The 23727-nt window shown below is 37.4% G+C and overlaps 1 protein-coding gene across 2 annotated transcripts in view; it reads right to left on the bottom strand.

Moving 5' to 3' along the window:
- Nucleotides 1-23727, bottom strand: part of EIF4E (eukaryotic translation initiation factor 4E) — a 43423-nt gene that overhangs the window by 6792 nt on the left and 12904 nt on the right. For both annotated transcript variants that reach the window (XM_012474819.2, XM_064369469.1), the window contains exons 2-5: nucleotides 17526-17632; nucleotides 5378-5473; nucleotides 2395-2458; nucleotides 1592-1705 (exon numbers count right to left, since the gene is read on the bottom strand). In XM_012474819.2, coding sequence (XP_012330242.1) covers nucleotides 1592-1705; nucleotides 2395-2458; nucleotides 5378-5473; nucleotides 17526-17632 — 381 coding nt within the window. The remainder of the gene's footprint in view (nucleotides 1-1591; nucleotides 1706-2394; nucleotides 2459-5377; nucleotides 5474-17525; nucleotides 17633-23727) is intronic.

The raw sequence follows: 23727 nt of genomic DNA on the forward strand, positions 1-23727 counted from the left end.
CACCCTGGCTGGAGTACAGTAACACCATCACAGCTCACTGCAGCCTCAACCTCCTGGGCTTAAGAGATCCTCCCACCTCAGCTTCCTGAGTAGCTGGGCCTACATACTGGCACATGTCACCACACCTAGTTAATTTTTGTATTTTTTGTAGAGACAGGGTTTTCCCATGTTACCCAAACTGGTCTTGAACTTGTGAGTTTCACTGAGTGAAATACCTGGCTTGGCCTCCTGAAGTGGTAAGATTACAGGTGTGAGCCTGGCCCTATTGGGTTTCTTAATTGTGGTAAAACATCAATAACAAAATTTACCATTTTAACCATTTCTAAGTGTACAGTTCAGTGGCGTTAAGTAAATTCAAAATTGTTGTACAACCATCACTACTACCATTCATCTCCATAACATTTTTTTTAACTGAAAAGTGGAAATGTCCTGACTTTTTAATGTGGAATTCCAAAATGATACTTGCTGATGATCTTCCCCCTCAAAAACAGAATTAAATTACTTCTTAAAAAGCCATTCATTCAGTAGCTAGGTGTGCTGACATGCACCTGTAGTCCCAACTACTTGACAGGCCAAGGCAGGATGATTGCTTGAGCCCTACAGTGAGCTATGATGGCCCCACTGCACTACAGCCTGGGTGACAGACAGAGCAAGACCCTGTCTTTAAAAAAACAAAATAGTCACTTATTCCAACATTTTAAGTGATTAACTTAGTAAGTGCTAACTATAAACCAGGCACTCTTTCAAGTGCTAGGGATACAAAGGAGACTACAAATCCCATTCCTAAAACTTGGGGTTTGGAACCTCTGTCTACAGAAAATGCCTATTATCTCATATTTAATTTGTCTTGTTAAGGCAAAAGTTCCAGTTATATCACAACGTATAGGTCGAATGACAGTACACAACAATTTTATTGTTTGCTTCACTGATCTAAAAAGTTTAGTGGGACAGGCACAGTGACTCACATCAGTAATTCCAGCACTTTGAGAGGCTCAAGTGGGAGGATCACTTGAGGCCAGGAGTTTGAGACTAACCTGGACAACATATCAAGATCCTATTTCTACAAAAAGATTTTAAAAATTAGCTGGGCATGGTGGCACACACCTGTAGTCCAAGCTACTTAAGAGGCTGAGGTGGGAGGGTTGCTTGAACCCAAAGGGTGAGGCTGAAGTGAGCCGTATAAAAAAATATCTGCACTCCAGCCTGGGTAACACAACAAGGCCCCAGCTCTAAAAATATAAATATTTAAAATTTTAGTATACATATAGCAATGCTGTAAATGAGTTGGAAAAACTTCAATCATACAAAATGTAAGGTTCTATAATTTTGGGGTTAATGAAATGACCACAAAATTGGGGGTGAGAGTCAACTGCCAATCACTCGAATATCTGACTTACAATATGGTAGGATGTTTTACTATACATAAACAGAAGTCACATGACAGAACAAAAGTAATTACTGACCCTGATTTTCTAGTGCTGGGCATCCTTCTTTCCTCTTAAATCAAGTAACAAATGTAAAATGTAACATATATTAAGTTTCAGTATTCCAAAACTACCTCTAAAACTGCTTTATACTTTTAAAACCTTACTGTCTCTAGCCAAAAGCGATCGAGGTCACTTCGTCTCTGCTGTTTGTTCAATGTAATTAGCCATCGTCCTCCCCGTTTGTTTTTCTCATCTTCCCACATAGGCTCAATACCATCCTACAGGGTTAGAAGACAACAGTATTACACAATATTGTTACCTTGACTTTGAGAGATAATCATCAGAAACAATGAGCAATAACACTGTTAACTTCTTAGTTTATTCTCCATAAAACTGTCACTGATGTAGTTTTTAAAAAGCACATAAAACTTAACACCAGAGGCATGACACTGCAGAATTACAGTCCTGACTGTGTCACTTATTAGCTAGTAATCTTGAGTTTCACTTAATTTGAAGGTTCTTTTTCTAAGTAGCAAACATATTTTAGAAGCTCTGTACACTTCTATATCTAGAAAATACATGCAAAAACTATTCAGTTTCAGTTAATGAATGTCCTGTCCCCACACCTGACAAATCCCAATAATAAGTATTCCAAGGGCCTATGCTCCTAAGGTGAAGAATGCCTGGTAAACTCAGTCTGCTCAAGTATATAAAGGAAGGAGTAGACTGGATAATCAAAGCTCTCATCAAAATCAATCTCAGTATGGTACCCACAGAATAACTCTCTCTCAATTTTTATAAACAAAAAGAGTAAGATATATTTATACTAAAGCATACTAAAGCCAATTAAATTATCAGCCTGCTCACCATACTATCAAATACTCCTAAGTTTATGGCAAGATTTCTTAATGAATACCAAATGGCCCAGTCCTATAATAAATATATAAAAATCACCAATTATGCATACCTTAAAAAGTGAGTAGTCACAGCCAGGCATTAAATTACTAGACAACTGGATATGGTTGTACAGACTAGGTAAAAGAAAATGACAATTAAAAACACAGAATATGTAATACAGAGTTTAGGTGCTTACATATATATACATTTAGAAAATATGAAAAATAAATAGATAAAAGTTCATGTCTACTCGTTTCTAAGAAGCCAATTTCTTAAAAGGACAAAACAGATCTTAAAAGCAGTTCAATAATCAACTTCGGATGACAGGTATAATTTTCAAAAAAATTTCTAGTAATTGACCTGACAAAAATATATTTTTATATGTTAGTTAACTGGGTGCATACATATGTGTGTATATAAGAAACTGAGAAGAGAGGTATATGGTGGCTTTAAGTAAATGAAATAATTTCTGAAGTTTATCAACAGTTTTGTTTTTTCACATACACATTAGAAAAAAAAAAAAAAAACAGAAAAGATGAACTTTCTGACCATCGAGATTGTGTGACTGAAATAGTCAACATTATTATCCTCGAGGGTATCCAAGAGGAGAATAGACCAACGGTTCGCAAACACCACTAACTGTCGCTGGTCAGTCAACAGAATAATCATTTTAAAAATGATTTTAGAAAAATATAGTTCCAAGCACTACCTCTTGGGATTATAATCACCTAAATATGAAATGAAACCCTGGAATCTGTATTTCTAAACTATTTCCCAAATAACAGAATAACATCTGCAATGACTCAGTCGCTTGCCTGAAGGCAAGAGGTTTAGATCATTTGATCTCCTGTAGTCACTTACAGCAAAATTGATTTTTAAAAAATTATCAACTCTTAAGAATCTTTTGCCTGTCTCCAATATTAGATGGCAGAAATAATGATCTTAGCTTAGACCATGGATGATTCTATTATCCTTAGTCTGGTTCTCCTGGTGCTATGTTAACCCCATCTAGGAGTATTTCAGGTAAAGATTTAAGAAAGAATTTGGCATCCTTTAGATCAAATCCCACAATATAATACATAAATATCGTTTAGGTGAGACAACCTAAGATCACATACGGTTTGCAGAGTCACTACCTAATGGTAACTCCAAACTACATTATCAATGACAGCCTCCACTAGGCAACAAAAGCAGCTGGATACTAAGTGACTATGGGCCAGGTGCAGTGGCTCACGCCTGTAATCCCAGCACTTTGGAGGCTGAGGTGGGCAGTTCACCTCAGTTCAGGAGTTCAAGACCAGCCTGGCCAACGTGGTGAAACCCCATCTCTACTAAAAATACAAATATTAGCCAAGTGTGGTGGCGCATGCCTGTAATTCCAGCTACTTGGGAGGCTGAGGCAGAAGAATCGCTTGAACCCAGGAGGCGGAGGTTGCAGTGAGCCAAGATCACACCATTGCACTCTAGCCTGGGCAACAGGAGCAAAACTCCGTCCCAAAAAAAAAAAAAAATTAGCGCTACTAATTTCATAAAATAAATGGATATTGTGGGAATGACCTTCAAGAAAATACTTTTTTCTTTTTGCTGCCTTCTTTCTCTTCCGTGGTGCTCAAAGGTCTTTCAAGTTCATAATGAGACTTTGTAATAGCACATCTAAACAGAATCCTAAGACTATGCAGTCTGGAAAAATACAAAAGGACTCGATGGTTATTTGCAATAAATTTGCTAGAAAAAAAAAAAACAAGTTAAGAAGTGGCTCACACATGTATAGAAAACTAAAAAGTTCTTCATATCTCTAAATTACAGTTTAAAAATCTACTATGCAATGACATTAATTACATATAACTGAAGTGTGGAGGCACTGTTCTAATTAGAGGGTACAATTATGTAAACTGGTAAAAGTCAAACAAACTAGATAAATGCAAATCTGATTGGGGAGGGTGACTCAAGGCTGCCTTTTCCTCTGTAGGAGAATGAAGAGCTTTTTTTTTTTTTTTTTTTTTTTTTTGGTGCAAAAGGCTGGAGTTCTAAATAAACATAATTATAGAAGAAAAACTACTTGATGTTTTGATGACGGGCAAAGAATAATAACCCTAGTTTAACTAGACCTATAAATTATTAGGACTTAAATGTAGTTATTATTAAGTTTCAATGCGTTTATGCTTATTAAAGACTTTTGTCTTTCATGGTCTCAAATAGTTCCTCCCTACTCATTCTCCAAGTAAATTAGACACACTGGATTAACTTTGTTTTTAAGAGAATCAATTCTCAAAACTTCTTAATTTAGACTTTACAATTTTTATATTTTATAGATAAACAGGAACTCATGTTGACCAGGCTGGTCTTGAACTCCTGGACACAAGTGATCTTCCTGCCTCAGCCTCCCAAAGTATTAGTATTACAGGCATGAGCCACTGAGCCCAGTCTTAAATTTTGTTTTGAAGTCATGAAAAACTTGATGATCCCAATTCTTAGCTTTTTACTATATCAGAAACAAAATTTCAAAAAATATTTCAAATATTCTTCTTGATATTGATCAAAGTATAATGAAATGAATAAAGTATCATGACAGATACTGGCATTCCTTGACAAACCCTGAACTCTGAACATTTCAGCCTTTGATATCTTAAAATCTGTGATACAGGAAATTCCATATGTTCCAATAAAAACAGTTCGCAAAAATGAGGACCCAATAATGCACTGGAACACCTGGTTATGAGGCAAATGTATCTTGTCAACCAAGAGAAGAACAAGTTCCAACTAATTGTCAAAAGTTCTAAGGGCAATAAAGGATTCCTGAGCAAAGGATATCTCAGGACAAGAAACAGAATAATCAGGGCTGAGGGATGACAAGATTGAAGTTTTGTAAAACTAATAAAGCATAATCACCAATTCAAACATTTGTGAGAAGATAAAAAAATAGATGAACAAAAAAAAATAGATGAACATTCATTAACTGTTCACCTCACACTTCATTTTGTGAATTCAACTTAAAAATAAAAGACTACACAGCTAATAAAACAACAAACATTCTAAAACAAATGGCTACTTACGCCCAAAAGTCTTCAACGGTATCAAACTTAGAGATCAGTCGTAGGTTTGCTTGCCAAGTTTTGCTTTTATCATTTTTAAAAAACCAGAGTGCCCATCTAAAAATAAAAAGTCAATGTCAAAAAATGATAGTTGCACCCCCATGTTAAAAGCAACATTATTCACAACAGTCAAAAGGTGGAAACAACCCAACTGTCCATCCACAGATAAATGAAAAAAAAGTATATATATATACATGATGAAATATTTAAAAACTCTAATGAAAGAAATTCTAACACTTGATAAAACATGAGGAGAAGCTAAGAACATTGCATTAATAAGTCAGGCCCCCTGCTCCAAAAAAACCAAAATACTATACAATTCCACTTATATGAGGTATAAGAAATCAAATTCATAGAAACAAAAAGAATGGTGGTTGTCACTAGCTAAGAAGAAGGGGTAATGGGGAGTTTAATGGGTTATAGAGTTTACAAAGTTTTGAAAAATGAACAGGAGTTCTGGAGATTAGTCGCAAAGTAACTGGTTGCACAAAGTACTTAACATTAACTGAACTGTACACCTAAAAATAGTTAAGATGGTAAATTTTATGTTTACCCCAAACATTTAGGAAAAAAAATGTAAAATGCTAGTTGCTATTACAGTAGCAAATAATGAGAGCTCTCCATTGCTTTCATTTAAAAAATATGTTATCCTATGCCTACTACATAACAGATTTTCTGCTATACCTAGAGACCCAAGACACTCTGAAACTCATCACTCAACAGAATTCATAGAAATGAGGCAGAGAGACAACTACAGTGTGCTAAGTGCTATGACAGACATAAGCAAGCAGTTATTTAAGAGAAACACAGAAGAAACACTTAACTATAAAAGAAGGCGAAGAGGCTGGGCATAGTGGCTCACACCTGTAATCCTAGCACTTTGGGAGGCTGAAGCAGGCAGATTGCTAGAGCTCAGGAGTTCAAGACCAGCCTGGGCAACATGGTGAAACCCCGTCTCTACTAAAATAGAAAAAATTAGCTGGGTGTGGTGGTGTGCACCTGTAGACTCAGCTACTTGGGAGGCTGAAGCAGGAGAATCACTTGAACTCGGGAGAGGGAGGGAGGTTTCAGTGAGCCAAGATCGTGCCACTGCACTCCAGCCTAGGAGACAGAGCAAGACTTGGTCTCAAAAAAATAAAAAATAAAAAAAATAAAAGGCTAGGTGGCTCAAGCCTGTAATCCCAACACTTTAGGAGGCTGAGAGGGTTGCAGATCACTTGAGGTCAGGAGTTCGAGACCAGCCTGGCCAACATGGTGAAACCCAATCTCTACTAAAAATACAAAACAATTATTTAGCCAGGCATGGTGGTGTGTGCCTGTAATTCCAGCTACTCAGGAAGCTGAGGCACTAGAATCACTTGAATCCAAGAGGCGGAGGTTGCCATTAGACAAGATTGTGCCACTGCACTCCAGCCTGGGTGACAGAGGGAAAATCTCAAAAAAAGAAGGCGAGGAACAGGATGACTGATTTTTCAGAGGAACAAATCAGTCAAGAAGAAATGAGAGTGCTGTGCTAGGAGTGGGGAAAATGATTAAATGTGATTCTGCATTTAATCAAACACCTAACTGGAAAAATAATAAAGATTAAGTAATGCTGCATAGATATGTTCTGAAATAATGTGTACCGGTTTTAATAGATCTGTATATACTTACTTCTGTTAAAATAGTTTTATTGCTAGATAATATATAATAGCTTATACATACCTGACATATTATATAAAGAGGCATACCTTGGATATATTGTGAGTTCAGCTCTAAGTGAATATCACAAAAAAGGGACTATCTCTAAGGAGGGTCAAAACAAATTTTCTGGTTTCCCAGTGCATATAAAAGTTATGTTTACACTATACTGTAGTCTATCTTATGTCTGAAATAGCATTATATCTAGGAAAAAAAAAATGCACATACCTTAACTAAAAATTCTATTGCTTTAAATGAAAGTTGCCAGGTTAAAAAAAAAAAAAATTCTATTGCTAAAAATGCTATCATCTGAGTCTACAGAGAGTGGTAATCTTGCTGATGGGAAGGCCTTGCCTAGATGTTCATGGCTGCTGACTGATTATAGTAGTGGTTGCTAAAGACTGGGGTGGCTGTGGCAATTTCTTAACATAAGACAACAACAAAGTTTGTCACACTGACTGAATCTTCATTTCACAAAAGACGCATTTTTTCATTTCTCTATAACACGAAATGCTGTTTGTAAGCATTTTACATACAGAATTTCTTTCAAAATTGGAGTATGGCCTCCCAAACCCTGGGGTTGCTTTATCAATTCAAGTTTATGTAATATTCTTAATCCTTGTTGTAATTTCAACAATATTCACAGCATCTTCACCAGGAGTAGATTCCAGCTCAAGAAACCTTTTTTTTTTTTTTTGGCTCACCCATAAGACGCAACTCCTTACCCATTGAGGTTTTATCATGAGATTGCAACAATTCAGTAACATCTTCAGGCTCCATTTCTTACTATAGGTCTCTTGCTCTCTATCTGCAGTAACTTCTCCCACTAACGTCTTGAACCCTTCAAAGTCATCAATACAGGTTGGAATCAGATTCTTCCTAACTCTTGTTCTGACCTCCCATGAATCATGAATGTTCTTAATGACATCCAGAATGCTGAATCCTTTCCAGGTTTTCAATTTACTTTGTCCAGATCCATCAAAGGAATCACTATCTACAGCACCTATAGCCTTATGAAATGTAGTTCTTATTAATAAATAATAAGACTTAAAAGTCAAAATTCTTCTTTGTTGCTCCACAGGCTGCATAAAGTACGCTGTGTTAAGAGGCATGAAAACAATTCGTCTTCATCAGAGCTCTTGGGCATCATCAATGATCACCTATTTTGAAAGGAAACTTTTCTTCTAGGCAGTGGGGTTTCAACAGTAGGCTTTAAGTTTTCAGTAAACCATGCCATAAATCAATACACTGTCAACCAGGCTTTGTTGCTCCATTCCTCGAGCATGGGCAGAGTAGATTTAGCATCATCCTTAAGGACTCTTAAGATTTTGGGAATGGCAAATGAGCACTGGCTTCAACTTAAAGTCATCAACTGCAACATCCCCTAACAAGAGTCAGCCTGTACTTTGTAGCTTTGAAGCTAGGCACTGACTTCTCTCTAGCTAGCAAAGTCCTAGATGGCATATTCTTCCAGTAGAAGGCTGTTTTGTTTACATTGAAAATCTGTTGTTTAGTGTAACCTCCTTAATCAATTACCTTAGCTAGATCCTCTGGATAGTTTGGTACAATTTCTATATCTGCATTTGCTGCTCCACCTTGTACTTTTATGGAAGTGGCTTCTTTCCTTAAACTTCATAACTGACATCTGCTAGCTTTCAACTTTTGAGACAGAGTCTTGCTCTGTCGCCCAGGCTGGAGTGCTTATGAAAGTGGCTTCTTTCCTTAAACCTCATAACCGACCTCTGGTAGCTTTCAATTTTTTTTTTTTTTTCAGATGGAGTCTTTCCCCAGGTTGGAGTGCAGTGGCACGATCTTGGCTCACTGCAACCTCTGCCTCCTGGGTTCAAGCGATTCTTCTGCCTCAGCTTCCTGAGTAGCTGGCACTACAGGCGAGCACCACCACACCTGGCAAATTTTTTTAGTAGAGACAGGGTTTCACCATATAGGCCAGGCTGGTCTCAAACTCCTGACCTCGTGATCCGCCCGCCTCAGCCTCCCAAAGTGTTAGGATTACAAGTGTAAGCCAAAGCGCCCAGCCCACTTTCAACTTTTATTCTGCCGTATCCCCACCTCTCTCAGCCTTCATAACACTGAACACAGTTAGGGCCTTACTAAGGATTAGGCTTTGTCTTAAGGGAATGTTGTAGCTGGTTTTATTTACTACCCAGACCACTTGAACTTTCTCTATATCAGCAATAAGGCTGCTTTGCTTTCTCATCATTCATGTGTTTGCTGGAGCAGGACTTTTCATTTCTTTCAAGAACTTTTCCTTTGCTTTCACAACCTGGCTAACTCGTTTGGTGCAAGAGACCTAGCTTTCGGCCTGTGTTGGCTTTTGACATGTCTTCCGCATAAGCTTAGTAATTTCTAGCTTTTAATTTAAAGTGAGAGACATGCAACTCTTTCTTTCACTATAACATGTAGAGGCCAATGTAGGGCTATCAATTGGCTTAATTTCAATATTGTTGTGTCTCAGGGAATAGGTAGACCCAAGGACAAGAAGATGGGAATGGCCGGTCAGTGGAGCAGTCAGAACACATATAACATTTATCAATTGAGTTTGCTGTCTTATATGGCCAACATTCATGGCACCCCAAAACAATTATAATAGCAACATCAAAGAGCACTGATCACCGATCATAACAGATATAATAATCAGAAAGTTTGAAATACTGTGAGAATTACCAAGCAAGCACATGCCACTGAGAAAACGGCATCAACAGAATTGTCTGACACAGGATTTCCACAAACTTTCAATTTATAGAAAAGGCATTATTTGTAAAGCACAGTAAAATGAGGCATACCTGTATAATATTTTCTCTAATACCTTGAAGATAAACTCAGGGAACATTAAAGTTACACTTAAACATTATTATCCCAAGATGATTCTCCTTTAGAAAAATTAAACTGATTATTCTCTGAATTACAATACCAAAGGAAAAGTCAAAGGGAAATTCCATTGTCTCATCAATACAAATGTTGTATGAAGAGCCTTCCAAATTGTATATTTCATAATCCTATAATTAATGCTTGGTAACCTTACCTAGACAGAAAAATGAGACATATTTCAACATGTACTTGGTATTTTGTCAGCAACTGCCACCCCATTATCAATAAAAAAGAAAAAGATAAGGGAAGAAAACCCTGAACAAGGTCAAGTGCTACACTCTGGATTTTTAAAAATAATTAAATCGGCTGGGCGCAGTGGCTCATGCCTATAATCCCAACACTTTGGGAGGCCAAGGCAGGCAGATCCAGAGGTAAGGATATCGAGACCATCCTGGCTAACATGGTGAAACACTATCTCTACTAAAATTACAAAAAATTAGCCGGGCGTGATGGCACATGCCTGTAGTCCCAGCTACTAGGGAGGTTGAGGTGGGAGAATCGCTTGAACCTGGGAGGTGGAGGTTGCAATGAGCCAAGATCACGCCACTGCTCTCCAGGCTGGGTGACAGAATGAGACTCCGTCTCAAAAAAAAAAAAAAATCAATCTTTTTTCAAAACAACAAGGCCGGGCACGGTGGCTTACGCCTGTAATCTCAGCACTTTGGGAAGCTGAGGCGGGTGGATCACGAGGTCAAGAGATCGAGACCATCCTGGTCAACATGGTGAAACCCAGTCTCTACTAAAAATACAAAAAAATTAGCTGGGCACGGTGGCGTGTGCCTGTAATCCCAGCTACTCAGGAGGTTGAGGCAGGAGAATTGCCTGAACCTAGGAGGCGGAGGTTGCAGTAAGCTGAGATTGCGCCATTGCACTCCAGCCTGGGTAACAAGAGCGAAACTCCGTTTTAAAAAAAAAAAAAAAAAAAAAAAAAAAAAACACTACACCGAGCCAGTTAAACATATAAAGAACTATGAGACCAGGCAAGATGGCTCACACCGGTAATAACAGCACTTTAGAAGCCTGAGGTAGGAGGATCACTTGAGCCCAGGAGCTCAAGACCAGCCTGAGCAACATAGTGAGACCTTGTCCCTACTAGACATTTAAAAAATTAGTGAGGAATGGGCCAGGCATGGTGGCTCACACCTGTAATCCCAGCACTTTGGGAGGCCAAGGCGGGTGGATCACCTGAGATTGACACCATTCTGGCTCACATGGTGAAGCTCTATCTCTACTAAAAATACAAAAATTAGCTGGGCATGTGTGGTGGCACATGCCTGTAGTCCCAGCCACTCGAGAGGCTGAGGGAGGAGAATCACTTGAACCTGGGAGGCAGAGGTTCCAGTGAGCCGAGATCGCCCCACTGCACCGTAGCCTGGCAACAGAGCAAGACACCATTTCAAAACAAAAAACAAAAAATCTTAACCATGTATGGTGGCATGTCTGTAGTCCCAGTACCCAGGAAGCCAAGGTGGGAGGATTGCTTGAGCCCAAGAGTTTGAGGTTGCAGTGAGCTATGATCATGCCACTGCATTCCAACATGAGTGATAAGAGCAAGACCCTGTCAAGAAACAGGACTGGGACAGGGGCAGGGAAAGGAAAGGCGAGAGGACTGCTTGAGGTCAGGAGTTTACAAACAGCATAAGCAACAGAGCAAGACCCTGTATCTCTTAAAAAAAAAAAAAAAAAAAAAAAACCATAGCCAGGCATTGTGGTGCATACCTGTAGACCTAGCTACTTAGAAGGCTGAGGCAAAGAGATCATTTGAGCCAAGTTTGAGGTTATAGTGACTTATGATCATACAACTATACCCCAGTCTGGGTGACAGAGTAGGACCATGTCTCTTAAAAAAAAGAAAAAAAAAAAGCCAGGCATGGTGGCTCATGCCTGTAATCCCAGCACCAGCACTTTGGGAGGTTGAGGTAGATGGACTGCTTTAGTCTAGCAGTTCAAGGTTAGCCTGGGAAATAGCAAAACTCCAACTCTACAAAAAAATGCTAAAATGGTGGTGGTGCATGCCTGTGACTCCAGATGGGGTGGAAAGATGGCTTGAGCATGAGAGGTCAAAGCTGCAGTGAGCTGAGACTGCACACTCCAGCCTGGGTGACAGAGTGAGACCCTGTCTCCAAAAACAAACAAATCATGTTTTTAGTTTTGGAAATTTTGAAAACTTACTAAGTGCTTATCAACAAGCAATTATCTAAATCAGCTGTTCTCAAAATGTGGTTTGCAGACCTGCAGGAGGCCCTAACATACTTTTTCATATGCCAAGATGTCACTTTGCTCTTCAGTGTTTACATTTGTACTAATGGTACAAAAGCAATAGTAGTTAAATCTCCTGGTGCCTTAGCAAGAATCAAGACACTGACACCAAACTGTGAGTAGTCACTGTATCCTTTATTACTACCAACTCTCACAGTACTAATAATGTGAGTTTCATATAAGTATGCCTTTGGGCTGGGTGAGGTGGCTCACAACTGTAATCCTAGCACTTTGGGAGGCTGATGGGCAGATCACCTGTGGTCAAGAGTTCGACACCAGACTGGCCAACATGGTGACACCCTATCTCTACTAAAAATACAAAAATTAGCTGAGTCTGGTAGAAGGTGCCTGTAATCCCAGCTACTTGGGAGGCTGACACATGAGAATCACTTGAACCCGAGAGGCAGAGGTTGCAGTGAGCCAAGATCGTGCCTCCAGCCTGGGCAATAGAGTGAAACTCCATCTCAAAAAAAAAAAAAAATGCCTTTGATGAAGCAATAAACATGACCCATTTCATTAAATTTCAATCTATTTCCATATTTTTCTTATAATCTGCACAAAACACACTTCCAGTACAGTGCAACAAAACATAGTATCTAAGCAATTGTCTGAATTTAAGACTGTTGCTTAAACTTTGAGGGTTCAGTAGAAAAATCAGATTTTGAAAGATTTCATCTGCCACTGCAAGCTTGATAACTTCCTAAAAATCAAAGATGCATAATAAGTTTAGAGGTAATATTAAGGAATTATTATTGCTTGATGCTATATAAAAAAATGTGTCAACATCTGGAAGATCTGCATAACTTACTGAACCAATATTTTCCAAATAAGAAATGTATGATGTTAAAAAATCTTACATAGGTAAGAGAGATCCATTCCAGATGTGAGACAGACCAATGGATTTTTAATGTGACAAAGTAGAAAAAAATTCTTGGATTTCAGATTCCACATTGCAACCAACCTCTAAGAAACCTAGTATCTCTTGGAGCACGTATCCTAGGGGGAAAAAAGGGAGCTGGCGGCTCATGCCTGTAATCCCAGCACTTTGGGAGGCTGCAGTGGGTGGATCACCTGAGGTCAGTTTGAGACTAGCCTGGCCAACATGGTGAAATCCCATGTCTACTAAAAATCAGCTGGGCGTGGTGGCTCACGCCTGTAATCGTAGCCACTTGGGAGGCTGAGGCTGGAGAATCACTTGAACTCAGGAGGCGGAGGTTGCAGTGAGCTGAGATCATGCCATTGTACTCCAGCCTGGGCGACAAGAGCAAAACTCCAGCTCAAAAAAAAAAAAAAAAAAAAAAAACCGGGGGCGGGGAGCGTTGCAGGGAAGAAACATCATAGTAGTATCAACAATTTTTTTTTTTTTTGAGATGGAGTCTCATACTGTTGCCCAGGCTGGAGTGCAATAGCACGGTCTTGGCTCACTGCAACCTACACCTCTCAGGTTAAAGCAATTCTCCTGCCTCAGCCTCTCAAGCAGCTGGGATTACAGGTGCGTGCTACCACACCCAGTTAACTTCTGTATTTTTAGTAGAGAGAGACAGGGTTTCACTATGTTGGCCAGGCTGGTCTCAAACTCCGGACCTTAGGTGATCTGCCTGCCTTGGCCTCCCAAAGTGCTGGGATTACAGATGTGAGCCACCACACCCAGCTCAACAATTATTTTTAAAAACTATCCTCCCTTTTCCAACTTCTTATACTTCCAATGAAACATCTTAACTTCACAGACTGAATGCAAAAACAGCTATGAAAATCCAGTTGACTTCTATTAAGTCAGGAACTTAAACAGTGCAAAAATAATAGCAAAAATGCTATTCTTCCCATTATATATTTTTTATTTCAAATAATTATTTTCATCATAAAATGTCATTTATGTTAACGTGATGAATTTTTCCAAACAAATATTAATTTTACATTTCTCAAGTTTTTCAGGTGAAATTATATATATTTTTTGAGACTTTAGTAGATGGGGTTTCACCATGTTGGCCAGGATGGTCTTGATCTCTTGACCTCGTGATCCTCCCTCCTCAGCCTCCCAAAGTGCTGGGATTACAGGCGTGAGCCACCACACCTGGCCAATATTTTAAATGTGAAAAATAACATCTTAGCATTATTTACATAAAAATATAGTAAACAGCAATAGTTAAAAACTCACATTAAACTCTGTGGAGACCTCAATAATTTTTAAGAGTGTAAAGAGATTGTGAGACCAAATACTTGAGAACTGCTGATTTAAATAAAATATACATCCATGCAAGTGACTACTATGCAACTACTAAAAAGTTTGAAAACAAAAAGGTTAAACAAAAAAAGTTTAATTGTGTGGTGAAGTTTTCCTAAAACTGATATGAAACCCAGAAGCTACCGAGGAAAAGCAAATTTGCCTACATGAAAATTAAAGATCTCTTAAAAACAAAACAAAACAAAACAAAACAAAACAAAACAAAACAAAACAAAACAAAAACACCACATAATTCCACAGACAATGTTAGAAGAAAAATGATTTGGACAACTTGTTTCTGACTTAATATTCCTCCAGCTTCCCTTCCTTGGGTGAGCTAGGACTCTAATATAAAATGCTTGGAAATAAACTTGAAAAGTTTATCCATAACTTCTTAGCTTGAAAGTAGGGGGAAAAAAGATAATCCAAAAGAAAAAAATAGAAGAACTGAACAATCTGTCTTTAGATAAAAGCCACAAATCATCAATATAATATGAAAATATTTTAAAATTTCAATTTTAAAATGCAAATTGAAAATACTGACATTGTTTTCCCAAATTAGACTGGGACTGATCTGATTGGCAACAACTTAAAAGACTGATACAGCAGTTGGCAAGGATGTAGAAACCAGGAACTCTCAAACTATGAAGTCTAAGCCAATAAAACAGAATAATGTGGCAGTTTCTAGGCAAAAGTTGTTAAAAGGTAACCTTTGTTCTAGGAGATCTGAAATTCACACAAGTGCACAAGTATATAAGGATGTAAATTATAACACTGTGTGTAAACAGCAAAATCTATACAGTCATTAATGTAAGCCTAATAAAATACATGGCTGTATATTAATATAATACAAGACAATGGTTTAAAACAATGAGGTAAAATCTGCACATACAAACAAAAAAGTCAATTGTATGGACATTTATATTAAAAAGTATATACATGTTCATTTAATACTTCTGGAAGAACATAAACCAAATTTAACATTGACTACTCTGGAGAGTGGAGAAAAGTAAAATGCAAGAGTAAATAATGAGAAAACTGCCAAAATTTGAGCCATAAAACATGGTATTTTTCCAAAGGATATTTGCTATTTTACATAAAAAGTAGAATTTGTAGAGAAAATGAAGTCCCCAGAGACTTCATTTTAGGATTTAAACTTTTTTTTTTTTTAAACTGATGAGGACACTTAGGAATCCCTTCCTAAATTTCATTCAAGCTGTGAGGGATATATGCCTTGTTTACTTCTCCAATAAAAGTGACACCAAGAACTGGGCTCACAGACAGCTAGAAGATATAAAAGTTTGTTTTATATCACTGAAAAGATGGGAAAAAAAGTAAGAGTTTTGGTGCTACTATTAGATTAAACTATGTAAAACTGCCACTAATGAATTCTTCAACCTAACACATGTGGTACATTGCTTTCCTGAGGATTTTATCCTTTATAGACTGACTTCTGATGTCCCCACTAGCTGACAATCTCCACTGTCTAAAAAACTGATTTGTTCCTCACTGGAGGATATGCTGAACCAAAGGGTCTCCTATGAGAAAACCACAAACAGTATATTTGAACTATTTATTTCAGTAGGTCTTCCATGATGAATAAAGAAAACATTTTTTAAAAATTAAGATCATAAAATTTTTTAAATAAAAGAAACTATATAATAAATAGACCTGTGGACTCTTTTAAGTACAGAGTGAATGGTCTGCCCTAACAAAAAGTAAATAAAAAGAAACAAAGGCAAAGGAAAGGACGTGAAATACTTTAAAAACCTCAGAAGTTAATTCCTATTTACTTTCCTCTAGACTGTTACAATGTTTCCAAGTTGCCATTTTCTTCCCTCCATCAGTATTCAGTGAACTCAAGTTAATTCTCATTATATAACCCAGAAAATAAGTAAAAACAAACCTACTGGGAAGGAGTGGGAAGAGTTGGGAAAAGTCATATAATGAACTAATACTCAATTTCCTACTACACTGTTAACTATGAAACTTAACTAATTTTAATCTTTCCCTTTTTTTTTCTCCTTGTCTCTTTCTCAGTTACAAACCAATCAGCCTTCAAACTCCACATTCCCTGGCTCTCATTTCTCATTCTCAGTCTAAATTCAAGTTAACTTTTCTTATTCTATACATCTGTATATCTCCTACTCACTCCTCAAACTAATCTCTTTTTCCATGTTTTATGGAACTATTCTATGGAACTTATACTCTATTAAAAAAACTTTTTCCTAAGTCAGTAGGGACTTTTTTTTAAAGTGTTCAATCCAATGGATATTTTGACACCTTGCTTTATTTGGCCTTTTTAAGGTGCTGTTAACCACCCTATCCTTAGCACTAACAAACCACCTTCTTGGTTTCCATGCCCACCACTGTCTTTTTTTCTTTCTTTTTTTTTTTTTGAGACAGAGTTTCACTCTTATTGCCCAGGCTGGAGTGCAGTGGCATGATCTCAACTCACTGCAACCTCCACCTCCTGGGTTCAAGCAATTATCTCATCTCAGCCTCCCAAGTAGCTGGGATTACAAGCACCCGGCAACATGCCCAGCTAATTTTTGTATTTTTAGTAGAGAAGATATTTCACCATGTTAGCCAAGCTCGTCTCAAACTCCCGACCCTCAGGTGATCCGCCTGCCTTGGCCTCCCAAAGTGCTGGGATTACAGGTGTGAACCACCATATCCAGCGACCACCACTGTCTTAGTTTGCATGTCCATCCTTCATAGGCATTCTTCTTCAATAAAAGCCCCCTATATGATGCTAGTATCCCAGGTCTTTGTCCTGAGTCAAGTTCACTTCTCCTTAAAGGAACTTATTTAATAATGTGGCTTCTATTACGACCAATATACTGAAGAATTTCGAACTAATCTCTCACCTAGTTCATTTTGAGCTCAAGACTCACACATAAAACTGTCTGCTAGTCATGGATCATCCAAGTGAAAAACAGAATCCTCAACCTTAGCATATCTAAAACTAGCCTCATAATCTAACTTTCCCTTCAAACTTGCCCTGTTCACCATTTACCTGTGGCCTAACTCAGAAAACCCAGGTCTCAGAAAGCTTACCTGTTCTGCAGAGGATGTTTAATATAGTGTTCTGGATTAGCGACCTCCTGATTAGATTCTGGTTTTTCCTCTTCTGTAGCCGGGGGATTAGGAGTAGGGGTGGTTTCCTAGTAGAAAATATAAAACATTATTTTAAATTTCTTAACACACACCTATGACAGCAATATTCTAATTAAACCTGAACTGACATGCTGATAATATTTTTTAAGAAGAAGTAATTAGAGCAGATTTCTTCGTAAAACAGACCATAGACCAACCTCTAAAGAACCATTCTCTATTCTTGTATCTCTTCATTAAGAGCAAAGGGTTTCTCAAACTGGAAAATATAATAGTATTTATGGTTATCCTTCCACTTGTACTTTTTCAATAGCGGGAAGACTGTCACAGATTATGCAACAAAGTAGGAAAATTTGCTATCTTTCTTAACATATCATGTCATTAAAATACTGTATATGGTATTGAAGGGGATATCAGGATGGATAGAGGATTAAAACTAAAGTTTCAAGAGTATAATAACTACATCACTGGGCACTGTGGTGCATGCCTATAATCCCAGCTACTCAGGAGACTGAAATAAGGAGGATTGCTTGAGCCCAGAAGTTTGATACCAGCCCTGGCAACACAGCAAGATGCTGTCTCAAAAACAAACAAACAAAACAAAACTATATTATAATGACAAAATAAGCTTTGTAAAGTGATCAAGCCAATGATATGCCAGTCTTGCCTTCATGGCATACTGTTTACCCTATGGTAACCTAAAAGTTCGGCAACTTAACATTTTCAATGGACTCTAAGATGATGGACATTGGTTTGAACTTAAATCTTCTTTTAGGCTAGGCATAATTAACATTGTCATCTAAAAATATCAGGAAGAAAAGGAGAATAGTAATTTAAAATAGGTGTTCACCACATTCTTCCATGTAGCTCTTCACACTACAATAAATTGCTGTCACCAGAACAAGACAGCCATAGAAAGGCATTAGGACAAAAACTGATACAAAAAAAAAGGGGCAATGCAACAAGTGTATGGATATCAGATTTACTGAAGCAGTAAACAAAAGAGATCTATGTTAACATAACAAGATACGTAGTCAAATATTTATTAACCAACAGACCTCAGAGTAGATAGGTAAATTCTCTTAAATTTACTCATAAGGCTCAAAATCCTCACTATAAACCATACTTTTGCAACACTTATTTAAACCTTTTACCTCAGCAGCACATAAATAGTAAATTACAATATGATTAATTACAAGTTTCATGGAGTCCAAAACATCATTTTAAAACTAATTTAGTTCTTTCTCTTCTTTTCTATTATTCCATTCTTTTCATTCTTGGGAAAATGATGGAATACTAATATGGTATCAAATCTTTGGACATACAGAAACTAAAAGTAGATAATCACTTAGGAAAAACATATTCAGTTCCTAGAATTTTAAAAGTGTTATTTTGAATTAAAAGTCCCACTTTAAGTAATTGATACTATAGTCTTCATATTAAGAACACATTATTTTGTACTTTTCCAACAACTTTAAAAAGCTACACATTTTTAAATGTGTATATGTACAAATCAAAACATATATTAATTTAAAATCTCTAATCTTCACTTTTAATTATATAGATAGATTATGAAACAAATGATCTATAAAACCATAAAAATTTTTAATGGCCACAGTCATCTTTTCATATCATCTATTTGGGAACTAAAAAATATTTCAATAAACAAGTTCTATTTTAAGATGTATAATCTTATTTTTAAGGTTGCTTCCTATAGACACTTAAAAAGTTTTAAGTTTACATTCAGTTTAATAACAAAACTCGGCTGGGCAAGGTGGCTCACACCTGTAATCCCAGTACTTTTGGAGGTCCAGTACTCTTGCTCATGCCTGTAATCCCAGTACTTTGGGAGGCCGAGGTGGGTGGGTGACTTGAGGTTAGGAGATCAAGACTAGACTGGCGAACCTGCTGAAACCCCATCTCTACTAAAAATAAAAACATTAGCCAGGCATGGTGGAAGGCAACTATAATCCCAGCTACTCGGGAGGCTGAGGCAGGAGAATCGCTTGAACCTGGGAGGCAAAGGTTGCAGTGAGCCAAGATCAAGCCATTGCACTCCAGCCTGGGGGACAACAGCAAGACTTACATCTCAAAAATAAAATAAGATAAAATAAAAATACTCCAAAATCCTACCATATTCCCCTCTCTGCTCTCTCAGGCTGGTGTTCTCTCAATGAGAAAACTTCATTGGAAATTACATCCTAAATGACCAACCTCAGGTTCTATTGGGGAATTTAAAAAAAGGAAAAAAAATTAAATGACCAATATTTCTAGGTTTATAAACTACCTGGATAAAAAAGTAAAGGCTAATTTAGCAGATTATGGCTAACTCAAAGTAATCAAACACATTTTTAAACTAAAATAAGACAATCTTCCCTTGAAAAAGCATTGTGTAACATACTTTAGGCGAGTATAACAGGGTGTAAGAGTGAGGCCATGGATGGTGCTGTGTTCATCCAGATAGTAACCAGTGTGGCTGAAAGAGAAAGTTTATGAAAGGGAAGAGCTAGAATGGTAGGTTGGAGTGAGATTGTTAAAGGCCTCAGAGGTCAGGCTAAAAGTGTACCTTTCATCTTGGGGGCAATGAAAGCCATTAACTAGAAGGTCAAAGAGATTAAATCCAAATGGCAAGAGAACAAAAGATCACCAATTTAAGAGCAAAGTATTAAACCTGGTTTGAGATTTGCTGAGTTTATCAGCTTCAAATAAAAATGTTCAGTATTAAAATTTAGCAAACCCAGGGCTGAATAAACTGTCACAGCAACAAAAGAAAGTTGAAAGGGAAGAAAAAAGACAAGCAAGGGCGAGAAAACTCTAACAATTAGCTGCCAAGAATGTCAGGTAGCTTTTTAATACATTCTGCAAAATTAGCACAGGTATAATATTAATCTTATGGGACAATCCTAATATTATAGAGGCAAGTATTTCCCAGGTCTAGCATCATTCTGTGGTGTTTTCAATAAATCTGACTAAATTTTAGATTCTCCTCACCATGTTCAAATCTACATAGCTTAAATTCCAAAACCGTGATGTGCTTTTCCACGGTTTTGAACATTCAAGATTTCTCAGCAACTCTCAACCCAAATACACATAAAAACCATCTATTTACTCACAGGAATTTCCAAAAAATTTTTTCCAGGTTAAGACAAATCACCCGACACCTTATTTGAAGTATTTAATGATCATTAGTCCCCCTGGGCACTAATAATGGTTTGAACCAGTAACTCAAAGTATAGTCCACAGACTATCCACAGACTACTACTGCTGGTCCACAAACTGGTCATGGTTGACAGTGAGGTTAAGTATAGAAATGCAAAGTAAACACTTAGAAAATTTGTAGCAATCTTCTGAAACTAACCAAATTCAGGCTTACATTTTGTATGCATGTCTTCATGTTTATCATTTTACAAAAGTATTATATTAGAAATTTTTTTAAAAGGCCAGGCACGGTGGCTCATCCCTGTAATCCCAACACCTCGGGAGGTCAAAGCAGGAGGATCTCTTGAGCCCAGGAAAATCACTTGAGCCCAGAAGTTCAAAGGCTGCAGTGAGCTATGATAGCGCCACTGCACTCCAGCCTGGGCAACACAGTAAGACACTGTCTCTAAAGAATTAAATTAAAATTGAAAAACAAACACAAACCAGTTTGTCACCAGAATATAAGATGCAGTAATTCAAATCACACCCTCTAGAACCATGTTACCCATGTTGGAATCCCAGCTCTGCCATTCACAGTTGTAAAATTCAGAGCAAGTAACTTCCGTGGCCTCAATTTCCTCATCTTAAAATGGGCACTGTAACATTTATCTCCTAGGATCACTAGGGATTAAATGAATTAAAAAATAAAAGCATTTAAACAGTCTGGTACATGGGAAATGCAAAATAAGAATTTATTTTTTTTTAAGTAGCTAAAAATTTTAAGTGTATGGTTACCTGGCTTTCCATTCATTCATTCACAGCAAACTGTATGGCCAGACACTATGCTGAGTTGTGTTATATGATTTTAGAAAGAAATTTTTTAAAATTATATTTATCACTTCCTTCCCTAAATTCTTTCTGATATATGTAGATATAGATATTCCTCCCAGAACAATATAAAGTCATTTTAAAGTAACATTCAAGTGAGGAAACCTACTTTTCTTACGTTTAAAGGTACTCCCAGATACCGTATTTCCCCTTTTCTGTACTGAAGGCATCATATCTTTGGCCTCATTCCCCATACTCTTGGCCTCAGTGAATTAATGAATGGCTAGAATGTACCATTGAGCTGAACTATTTATTACCAAGCAATAGCATAAAGGACATTGAAATCAAGTATCAAAATAAGGCACAAAAAAGGGGCTAGAGGAAGAAAAAAATTCTACATCAGCACATTTATTCACATAACATCTTTTGTGCTTCCAAATAATGCTGCAACCGACAGTCTGTATATACCAGGCTGGGACTTCACTACTACAGTTTTTCTCTGATAATAGAAAAAGCAATCCCAGGTTTACCAATCTCTGATGCACTAGGAGGCAATACTACAAAATGGGTAAAAGCTCAACAACACAGCCTGGATCCACCTCTAATCCCTGTTTGATGAGTCCTTTAAGTCTTAAGTATGATAGGAGAAAATTTTCAGAGAATAGGGATTGTTTAAGTGATCCTTAGGGTAAGTCCTTAAAACCCCTATAAGGAGCAGTTTCTTCACTTGTAAAAAGTGCTGTGTGGGTTTTCATCAACAATCCAACAGTTTGGCACTTAAGTGATCAATAACTGTCAGCTACCATTAGCAATCAGTACTTGAGATGATTTTAATTTAAAAGTTTACTGGCCGGGCGTGGTGGCTCACGCCTGTAATCCAAGCACTTTGGAGGCCAAGGCAGGCGGATCACCTGAGGTCGGGAGTTCAAGACCAGCCTGACCAATATGGTGAAACCCCGTCTTTACGAAAAAAAAAAAAAAAAAAAAAAATTTATATAAAAAAAAAAGTTTACTAAGAGCTGAGTAAATGTGGCATACTGAACCAAGCTTCAAACTCTGGAGGGGGTTTGGCTAGTCCTTTAAATTTTAAGATGAAAAGAAAATTTTAAGAACAATAGAAGATAAATCACTAACATTCATATCCCAGTAATATACTAAAGCGTGAGTAGTAACCTAAACTGCCTAGAGTATGTTCTCTAAATTACTGTCCTGGCTCATTTACTTCTCCTATCCACCCTCAAATCCTTACACCAGACCTTCCCCACCTTCACCCCACCCCCAATCATACACACAGTAAGTGGAGATATGGAAAGAGAAAGAACTGGTGATTAACTTAGAAATAACTACCCAGATGACTGTTACCACACCCAAATAATTCTGATACCAACACTCTCCCCCTTCCTGATGACAGAAAATAAATGTGTACAGTCAAGCCTACAGCACCAAATAATGAATAACAATATGATTAGTAACCCATATCTAGTAGCACTTCCTTACATTCCCCCTTCCTTGCTTCACTTTCTGTAGATGAACTGGAAAGACCATCTGTGTCCATATTAGAAATGTAAATGCCACATATGGCAAAGACAGCTGCAATTATTTCTACAAGGTACTAACACAACATTCCAGTAAATTGAAGGCACTATATTAAATAAAGGTATGTAACAATGGGCAGGATAGGCATAGTAAGAACAGAAAAGGGGGGTGCTTTGATTTTGACAAGCTCACACCTCATCCAAATTATGAGTTTTTACTTGATAGGTAGCATTTACCAAGCAATGACTACCAGGGCATGTGCTACATATTTTCATACCTATTATCTCAATATATCATAAATCATCTCAATATAGTCAATCTTCACAATCCCTGTGAAACAACTATTATTGTCTCCACTCTTCAGATAAAACCAAGCCCTAGAAAAATAAACATGTCATTTAAATCCAGGACTACCAGGGTTTACAGCTACAAATACCACATGTCCTAATTCTACCTGTTTGTTGTATCAGTATAATTGTTACTAGAACTCTCATTCACTCTCAAAGGTGGCCAGGACTGAATAAATTATATGGTTACAAAGATTCTTTCTAGGCAACATAACCCTGTAATATATATTGTGCTCTGCTCTACAGCTTCAGGCTCAATACTTTTGCTCATCCTGCCAATGCCATGTCACTGCCAA

The sequence above is a fragment of the Aotus nancymaae genome, unplaced genomic scaffold, assembly GCF_030222135.1.
Source record: "Aotus nancymaae isolate 86718 unplaced genomic scaffold, 86718_ANA_hifiasm-v0.15.2.pri h1tg000006l, whole genome shotgun sequence".
NCBI classification, from domain to species: domain Eukaryota; kingdom Metazoa; phylum Chordata; class Mammalia; order Primates; family Aotidae; genus Aotus; species Aotus nancymaae.